At 41.3% G+C, this 10,157-nt stretch overlaps 2 protein-coding genes across 7 annotated transcripts in view; one reads left to right on the forward strand and one right to left on the reverse strand.

The window, feature by feature from the left end:
* Positions 1 to 10,065, reverse strand: part of Ggnbp2 (gametogenetin binding protein 2) — a 36,238-nt gene extending 26,173 nt beyond the window's left edge. For 4 of the 5 annotated variants that reach the window (XM_010626789.3, XM_010626787.3, XM_010626785.3 and 1 more), the window contains exons 1-2: positions 9,987 to 10,065; positions 9,297 to 9,480 (exon numbers count right to left, since the gene is read on the reverse strand). In XM_010626789.3, coding sequence (XP_010625091.1) covers positions 9,297 to 9,389 — 93 coding nt within the window. In that variant the 5' untranslated portion in view covers positions 9,390 to 9,480; positions 9,987 to 10,065. Of the gene's footprint in view, positions 1 to 9,296; positions 9,556 to 9,986 lie in introns of those variants that run through there. The other variant, XM_010626784.3, reaches the window with a different exon arrangement.
* Myo19 (myosin XIX) overlaps positions 9,751 to 10,157 on the forward strand; it is a 41,291-nt gene continuing 40,884 nt past the window's right edge. The window contains exon 1 of one of the 2 annotated variants that reach the window (XM_010626774.3): positions 9,751 to 9,822. The gene's annotated coding sequence lies outside the window, so the exon portion shown is untranslated. The remainder of the gene's footprint in view (positions 9,823 to 10,157) is intronic. The other variant, XM_010626776.3, reaches the window with a different exon arrangement.

The raw sequence follows: 10,157 nt of genomic DNA on the forward strand, positions 1-10,157 counted from the left end.
AAAGAGGCGTGGGGGGGGGGGGTTATATCGGGAATTGAACTCAGGTCCTTGTGCTTGTGAGGCAAGTGGCAGAACCACTGAGCTAAATCCCCGGCCTGTGCCATTTTACCTATAGGATGTAATCAAATTTAAAGAAGCATCCCAGCCAGGCAGCATATGCCTATAATCCTAGTACTTAGGAGGCTGAGGCAAGAGGATCACCATGAGTTTGAGGCCAGCTTTGGGCTACATAGTGAGTTCAAGGCCAGTCTGAACTACATAGCAAGACCTTGTCTTAAAGAAAAAAAAAAATAAACATTCCAATTTGAGTTGTAAGGGAAAAAAAAAAAAGCTGCCAAAACAATGAAACAAAGTAATACACAAACTTTAACTGAAACAACATTACAAGAAAGCAAACATACTGGGCTAGGACAAACTATTTTCAGATGACTGACCTCAAACTCCTATACACCCAGAGTGCCATGAGGATAGACACCTGTCTGAGGTAAAAACTAAAGCAAAAACATCACCTAGTTAAACGTGGTCTTTTTTTTTTTTTTTTTTTTTTTTTTGGTACCAGGGTACCAGGGATTGAACTCAGGACCTCACACTGAGACAGGCAGTAGCACCACTGAGCTACATCCCTGGCCCCTAAATGTGGTCTTAAAAAGACCCCTCCTTCCTCCAACTATCACCATAAAGACCTGTTTTGTGTTTTGGTTTTTGTACTACACTACTAGACCTGGAACTGAGGTCCTCACAATGAGCTACATCTCATATTTTTCTTTTTGTTTTTGTTACAGGGGACTGAGCTCTGCCCTTGAGCTTTCGAGGCAGCCACCAGAACCACTGAGCTAAATCGCTGGGGCTATATCCCCTCTTTTTAAAACAGTCCCACTAAATCCGGGTGTGGTGGCGCACACCTGTAATCCCAGCACTTGGGAGGCTGAGGCAGGAGGATCCTGTGATGTCAAGGCCAGCCTGGGCTACAGAGTGAGTTCCAGGTCAGTCTCAAATACATAGTGAGACCCTGTCTCAAAAAAAACAATAAATAAGTAAGTAAAACAGTCCTGCTAAATTGCCCCAGCTGACCTCAAACTTACAATCCTGCTGAAGACAAGACACCAGGCAAGACCTGCTTCTTTAATGAAAGTGACCATTCTATTCCCTTTACATGAGAAGTTACGAGATTTAAACCAGGAGTGGTGTGAGGCCATCATAGTCTACAAAGTGAGATCAAAGGCCAGCCTGGAGTACATAGCAAGACCCTGTCTCAAAAAAAAAAAGAGAGAGAACAATTCAAAACATCTTGTTCTAACAATAAACCAAGGCCTCATTAACAACAAGACACTACAATCATGCCTGGATTGGTAAAGAAATAGGACTGGACAGATAAAGTAGGGAAACAGATTTTAACAGGAAGGACAATGATACAAACAGCAACTTAACCCTGAGGAATTCACTGTAACAAAACTAAAAACTGCATGTACATTGATTCAAATTTTTATGTGTGCATATTTTATCTTGCAGAAAAAGAAACATGTGACTATCTCTACATAGTAGGCTGATAGGATGATTAGTTCTTCTTTATGTGTCCCTATGTTTTCCAAGTTTAGGGGGCTAGTGTTCCTTGCTTTCAAATCTATAATCATTGTACATGTTCAACAACATGGTTTTATCTCAATAGCTTTTACTCTTCTGGAATATATATATATATACAAATATATATACATATATATATATATACACACAAATATATATATATATATATATATACAAATATATATATATACACACACACACACACACACACACACACACACACATATATATAAAACAAATCACACAATTTCAAAGATCATCCAGTTTTCACGTTTGACAATTCCAGGATCTTGCATCTTGTTTCTAATTTTCCTCCTCAATCTCCTCATTAATACTTCCAAAGAGTGGTGGTAACAATAATACATAATATAGCCTCATTCATATAGGTACATATTGTTCTAAGCACTTTCATTTATTATTAGCTTTACCAACACTGCGAAGTAAATCTGAAGCTACTAGTATAATGATGAAACTCTAAATAATCTGGTGAGATAACTGAAATAAATAAACAAAATATAAATCTATATTGTACGTGGTATTTATTGTAGCTAACAAAACCTACTCAAACTTTTAAAACAATTTTTTTGGAGACAAGGTCTGGCTATTTTTTTCAGGCTGGGCTTGAACTCACTATGTTATCTAGGCTGGCCTAGAACCCATAGCAACCCCTTGCCTCAGACTGTCTAGAAAAAAATTTAACAGGACCTGGGATTTAGCTCAGTGGTGCCACTGCCTGCCTCGCAAGCACAAGGACCTAAGTTCGATCCCCAGTACCAAAAACAAAACAAACAAAACTTAATAATCTCAGTATTGGAAACTCTGGCCCCCCCAAAACCGAATAATACAGTTAATAGCTCAATTAACTCACATCATGCTTTGCGGAATCACCAGAGGGATTAACATACTAGGATATCTCAGTGGTAGAGCACTTGCCTAGCATGCCTGAAGCTGGGGGTTCAACCTCTCTTCTAAAATAGGTTTTTTGAACCTTATTCTTAGATGAGATCTTAAGTTTGACTCAGTATATATTGTTTTATTCTTATCAATTTTTTTGGTTTTAAATTATAAGTCAAAGAACACATCTGAAATATTGACTACTGGCTGACTTTTAAAAAATTACAATTAATGGATAATACTTGCTTCAGAAATCCTTTTAAAGAGAGGTTTTTTAAAAAAACAAACTCCTTTTTTGGGGTACCGGGAATCAAACTTGGGCCCTTGCGCTTGCGAGGCAGGTGGCAGAACCACTGAACTAAATCCCGGCCCCAAAAAACTCATTTTGATTATTTCATTTTCACCTTATATAAATGTTAAAAACTGAACTATGAGCTAGGAGTGATGGCACATACCTTTAACTCCAGCTACTGAAGAAGTTAAAGCAGGAGGATTCGAAGTTTAAGACCAACATGGGCAACCAAGGGAGACCCTGCCTCAAAATTAAAAAGCTGAGGATGAAGCTCAGTGGTAGAGGACCTCTTGGTTCAATCCACAGTACCACGGGAAAAAAAAAAACACTTTATTAGGTCTTTCCTGGGTTTGCTGGCTTGTATAATAGTCCTTTGAACTTATTCTATACCATTCTGGCTAGAAACTCTATCCTAAATAACATTATCCTTGCCTTTCAAACATTTAGGACAATTTTTTTTTTTCAGATACCGGGTACTGAACTCAGGACCTTGCGCTTTCCAGTTAAATTCACAGCCCCAGGACAATTCTTTTATCTTACTGTTTTCTACTTAATCACCACACTGTTTAAGAGATGACAATAAGAAATGAGGAAGGCAAAGAGGTTAACAGCACTATTTTTCTCCATTTTTAAAAACCACTTTCTTCACTTAACCTTAGATTCTAGATTACCTACAGGAAGACAGTCCTGTTAAGTATTCAGGTGTAGTTTCACAGAGAAATCATTAGTGTTCAGCTGCATGATGAGGTTGCCTATCCATAGCTAACCAAAAATAGAATAAGTCAACGGGCTGCAATTATGGCTTTATGAAGTTTATTGAATCCATCACCCACTTTCACTTTTAAGTATCTGTCCTGGTTTTTCCTGACCACAAAAAAAATAAAAATAAAAAATAAAAAAAAATCTGTTTTTAGTTCTTTGTCATAAGCTTTAACCAACGTTGTTGTATTTATCAAAAATATTATCACGCTGATTTTACTTTTACTTTATCTGCATAGCTATTTGTAACATCTATCACTTCTTTACCAGAACTGAAAGCATTAATACTAAACTATTAACAAATGTTAAACACCTAATCCCCAAATAAATATGCTACCGTTTATTATCTTTTAAAGTCTCAGGCAGTTAAACATTTGTATCAGAGTTTCTAGTCCACTTGGATATGTTTGAACTAGAAGGGTAAACTGTGTTCCAAAAGCATTGTAACAATTTGACAATATGTATCAAGAACTTTTCAAAGCACTCTTAGTCTTCCATCCAGTAACTCTATTTCCAAGGCCTGAGGGAAAAAAAATTTAAAGTAAAGTCTTAACTCATTATTTATATTTTTATAGTATTACTCATAGTAAAAAAATTAGAACCTCCTCTATGTCCAATAATGCAAGGATAATTAAGAGATGTCATACAACATAATATTATATGACCATTAAAAATGTTGAAGGGCCCAGAATTTAGCTCAGTGATTCTGCCACCTGCCTTCCAAGTGCAAGGACCCAAGTTCAATCCCAGGTACCCCCCCAAAAAAAAGTGCTGAAGAAGGGCTGGGGATTTAGCTCAATGGTTCTGCCACATGCCTCACAAGCACAAGGTGCAGAGCTCAATCCCCGGTACAAAAAAAAAAAAAAAGATGAAAAATGTTGAAGAAAAAAAAAGTTGAAGGAACACTCTGGGAGGCTAAGGTAGGAGGACTGCAAGTTCTAGCCCTGCCTGGACAATTTAGCAACATCATGAGACCCTCATCTCAAAATAAAATATAAAAAAGGGCTAGGGATGCAGTTTAATGTGAAGACCCTGGGTTCAATCCCTAGTATCCCTCTCAAAAAAAGAAAATAAAAAGAGCCAGAAATTTAGCTCATTGGTGCAGCACCTGCCTGGCAAGCAAAAGGCCCTGAGTTCAATCTCTGGTACTGAGGGAAAAGAAGTTTAAGAATGAACCAGGCATGCTGGCTCATGCCTATAATCTCAGCACTCAAGAGGGGGAAGCAAAAGCATATGAATGAAATCCAAGCCAACCTGGGCAATGTGGTGAGACTCTGTCACAAAATAAATATTTTAAGGCCGGGCATGGTGGTGGATACCTGTAATCCCAGTACTCAGGAGGCTGAGGCAGGAGGATCGTGAGTTCGAGACCAGCCTGGGCTACATTTCATTCTCAACTACATAGTGAGATGCTGTCTCAAAATAAATAAATAAAAATTTTAAAGAAAGGTAGGGATGTATCAGTGATGAACACCTGCCTAGCATGTGGAAGGCCCTGAGTTCAATCTCCAGCATGGGAGTGAGGAGGGTGGGGTGACAAGCCTGTTACAGTGATCAATGTCGATAGGCCCAGCATTTGGCAGGATCAGCAGGAGGATCCTGAGCTCAGAAATTAAAACCAGCTGGGGTGACAGAGCAAAGCCTCTCTTTAAAAAAAATGAGGAAATGGTCTCAATATTACATTTAGTAAAAAAAGCAGGATATAAAATGTTATAGAAAACAATGTACCTCGGCCAGGGATTTAGCTCAGTGATTCTGGCGCCTGCCTCACAAGCACAAGGACCTGAGTTCTATTCCCCCCACCAACCAAAAAGAAAAAAAAAAGAAAACAATGTATGTCAACTCTGTACCTATGCCTATGTCTATGTCTTGAATTACACTAAGTACTAGGAAGCAGAACTAAGGGTACTTTGTTTTATAAGGAATGTATATTTTGGTTCTATAATTTATTTTTAAAACTATTTGCTTAAAAATTATAATTCTTCAAGGCCAGGGATTTAGCTCAGTGGTTCCGTCTCAAGCGCAAGGGCTTGAGTTCAATCCCCAGTACCAAAAAAAAAAAAATCAAGAATAAAATGTTTTTTGTTTTGCAGTACCAGGATCAAACTCAGGACCTTGTCCTCGCTAGGCAGGCGTGGTACCCCTGAACTACATCCACAGCCCTGTTTTTGTTTTTTGAGACACGGTCTATGTAGCCTAGGCTACATACTCACAAACTCACAGCAATCCTCCTGTTAGACTCCCAAGTGTTGCGATTATAGGAATGCACCATAACATTTGGCCAAAATCTATATTCTATCAGCTATTTTATAATTCTATTAACACTGAGCAACATTTGACCAGGTGGCTTAATACTTTTCTTAATATTCTACCAGTTTAGTTATTTGGGATTTTTCTCAAATTTCAGCACTGTATACAAGTGTTTATAAGCACTAAACTACCATGGAAATCTTTTAAATGTAAATATAACATATAACATAAAAAGAGGCTACTTCTTCACATACAACCTTAATTCCATTTTATAAATCCAAGTAAAGCAGAAGGGACACTGCCACCAAGAATGCCGCCATTTTTGTTCATTTTGTGTGTGTGTGTGTGTGTGTGTGTGTGTGTTACCAGGGATCGAAGTTGAGTCCTTGTGAGGCAGGCAGCAGAAGCACACAGCCAAACCCTGGCCCCTTTAAATCCAAGTTAAAATTGCCTGTTTAAGGCTAGAGTTTTCAGCATCTTCCTAAAATAACATTTGCAACTGCCTGTAAACTGTAAACATTGTAACTAGATTAACATCTCCCTACTAACAAGATCCTAAAACTATTATACTTGAAATAAAGATCACACTAGGTTTCCTCATCATGTTACCTCTAGACCCTAAGCACAAAGATCAAACCAAATATTAACTTCAGGCACACACTGTCATCAAACTATGAATGGGCCAAAGCAGAACATAGACTTCAAGCATCTTCACTTCATCTTCCCCTTTCCTTCCCAACAGGTGCTTTGATCTGCATTCACCTTTAAGTGGAATTGGACAGAAAGGTCCTGTAAGAAACTTGTTTAAATATGGTACATCCTTAACAGGGATTTTACTAACATTCATTCACTAACAGCATTCAATTATTGTGTAGATAGATGTTTGGCAGGGGGGTACCAGGGATCGAACTCAGGACCTTGCAGGTAGTGGCACCTTTAAGCTAAATCCCCAGCCCTGATGTGTGTGCAGATGTTTCTGAGACAAAATAATGAATAAAAGCTCTCATTCATCCCCAGTGACAAAAACCCATTCCAATGCAAAGAAACATTGCACCTTTTTCTAAATAAAATGGTATTTTGAGATATTTATGTAATCTTTAATTTTATTTGACATAGTCACATATCCATAAAAAAATAAAAACTAAACTCAACCACCTAGTACAGTGTAAAACAAGTACCATACTAAACCACAGTGAAAGGTAACATATTCTTCTATAAAAATTTTGGAAACTCCTATCACTGTGGAAAATACACCATACTTCATTTAGAAGTGCTACATGACAGGTGTACAAATGTGTTGCACTCACATTAAAGTTGGGCTATCAAGGTGTAAAGAAAGAGTAAGTATCTTAAAACTTCTCAAATGCTCAAATTTATGTTGTTTTTTCCTTATGGTTTGATATACTCAAAAATAATTTCGCCCGGGAGTGGTGACGCATGCCTGTAATCCCAGCACTAGTGAGGCTGAGGCAGGAGAATCACTGTGAGTTCGAGACCAGCCTGAGCTACATAGTGAGTTCCAGGTGAGTCTCAACTACATAGTGAGACCCTGTCTCAAAAAACCAAAAAAAAAAAAAGAATAATTTCATACCCAAACCCTTAGGATTAAACACACACGTGCACACACACACACACACACACACACACACACACACACAACTTCAAAGCCATTCTGGGACAATAAGCCTAAAAGACTGACATCAAACTATGTATGTGTCTTAGAAGTGTTTATGTTGGAGGAGAAGAGAAGAAAAAAAATCAACAAATAAGTTTCTACATTGAGAAAGGTTTTAATTTGATCAGTTAGGTTTTTGTTTTGTTTTTATCTATTTAAAATACAAGTGCAGTGTCCACTTTCGCAGCACATATACTAAAATACAAGTGCAAGCAAGGTATGGTGATACACACCTGTAATCCCAGCACTTGGGCAGGGCTCCTTGAAAGTTCTGGGCCAAGCCTGGGCTACACAGTGAGTTCAAGGCCAGTCAAAATTACATAGTGAGACCCGACTCAAAAAAAAAAAAAACTAAACAAAATACAAGTGCGGAGCAAGGAATGGTAGTTTATTCCTGCAGTCCACCTAGTGAGACCTGCTTAAGCCTACAGAGTTAAGACCAGCCTGGGCAACTTGGAGACCTCTATCTTAAAAAAAAAGCAAAATTAAAAATTAAATAATACATAAAAATGCAAGTCCATTACCTCCAAAAACTAAAAATGTACCAAAATCATAACCAAGGCATACAAGTAATTTCTAAAAATATTTCTGCCTTGGAAGGGAGATCACTTGAATAATTAAAGATGCTTTCACTTGAAAAGTTCTAACAAATTAAGTTATTCAACAGCTCTTTTAATCCTTTGGAAGTACTGCAGCTCAATCAAATCTCAGTTGAGACTAGCATAAAGAAAGGTACAGGCTGGCATCTCTACAATGACTTGCATTTTATATAAAATGTAAAAGCCTTCAGTAGGTATTTGCAAAAAAAAATTCAGAAAGAAAATTGATCAACCATCCTTGAATAGCCAAAAATCCAAACAAGGATGCTAAGATGAAGAGACTTCTATACACATCTTATCAAAATAGGCAAATGTATAAACCACAGGGTCAGCATCACCAAAATGTAGGTTTCAGAAAATACTCAGAAAAGGTTCATTTAATTTCTTAAGAAATAGTGACAAGCAACTGTACTCATTTCCTGCTCTGGTTCAATTCAAATTTCTGCCACTTCCTTTTAGAGGAAATAGTACAGCAGCACAGGGCAGAGGGTCAGCAATGCTATACTAAATCTTAAGAAAAAAGAAAACTACTCAGGATTAGTTCTTTACACTCAACGTGAGCAATAAGCTTTTTATAGTACTCACACACATCCAATAATTCCGTTTCCCAAAAAAAGGCCATAAACTAAAGAATAAAACCAAGAAAGTCCATTTTGAAGAGTCAGGGCCTAGCAGTGCAAGTATTTTAAGAGCTTTAATGTGCTAGACAACATGAAGACTGCTTACAACCAAACCGAATCATTTTAGTGGAATCTTTACTGTGCAAGAGCATGTCACCCCGGCCTCAGTAATTATGCTTATGTAGTGAGTGCTATGGCATTAAAAGAGAAAATACTCAGGTAGCAATGAAGCTGCGACATTTCCAGATAATTAAGCCTCCCCGAGGGTAGGTGGTTTCTGTAAGGGATAGGCCCCAAACGCCCAAGATCCTTCAACCCTTCTCCAAGGCGCATGCTTTGGCAAAAGCAGAGTCCCCTAAAGGGAAAAGGTAAAGGGAGAGGGTTCAATAGAAAGGAAAACCTGGGGAGAGGGACTCAAAGTGCGCTACTGGCGCTGGCCTTGGGGACGACAGAGGATACTGAGATCAACTGCAAAGGCGAGTTTGTGGGGCCTGCCGGAGAGAAGGCCTCGCCTAGGAGTTGCAACACACTCTTTCTCCAGTACGCAGCGCTCGGCCTGGGGGAGGGGAAGGAGGGGAAACAGCTGCCAGGAGAGCAGCGGGCCCAGCCCGGCCCGGCCCGCTCACCGTGAGTGTGTCGTCTATGTAGAGGGGAATTTGCCTCCTCTCGAAGGGGAACTCCTCCTCCCCGTCTCTGCATACTGCCACCAGTCGCGCCATCGTCCCCGACGCTGCCGTTGCCACCGTCACCACCTCCTCCCAGCTGCCGCCGCTGCTGCTCCAGCCGCTGCCGCCTCCTCCCAGCTCCTGCCTGCAACAGCCAAACCCCGCGAACGTAAGCACCCGCCGTCGCTCAGCACATTCGCCACGGGGAGGTGGGAGCGGAGCAGGAGGGGACCGGAGAGCCGCTCTGCGTTTCCCATCACCCGATTCCACACACGCTCAGCCAATCAGCGCCGAGCAGACCCGGGACACGCCCCCCTCGCGCCTCTCTCCCTGCCTCCCCCCGCCCGCCAGCCTCCAGTCAGGGTCCAAAGGCGAGGCGGAAAGGACCCGCCGACCCGGGGCTTCCCCCCCGTCACGGGAGTCCCGGCTCCGGGATCCCACCCTGGGCCTCCGCTCTACAACCCACTGCTCGCTTTCTGCTGCCGAGGTGCACTCGCCCACAACCCACCCCCTACTCCCCTTCCTGGCGCGCCCCGCCCAGCGGGTCCCCTAGGCTGCAGCAGCCCAGCGCGACCCCGCCCCTGGGAGGGATCGACCCCGCCTCAGCTCTGCGGAGTCCGAGAGGAGGGCAAGCTCGGACCCGGTCCTCACCCTGGTCGCTGGAAGGCTCCGGGTTCTGACCTTCACCGCTTTCGCGGTCGCCTCCCTGGCCCCCACCTCTGCTCCCCGTTACCGGCTGACGAGGCCCGCTTCGGGGCCGGCCTGGGCAGGAGCGCGGCTGCGATTGCCGTTTCCTCTCCAAGCTCGGTCAGCCGCTCGCGC

Source organism: Fukomys damarensis, unplaced genomic scaffold (assembly GCF_012274545.1).
Source record: "Fukomys damarensis isolate Sample0158 unplaced genomic scaffold, DMR_v1.0_HiC HiC_scaffold_13, whole genome shotgun sequence".
Taxonomy (NCBI): Eukaryota; Metazoa; Chordata; class Mammalia; order Rodentia; family Bathyergidae; genus Fukomys; species Fukomys damarensis.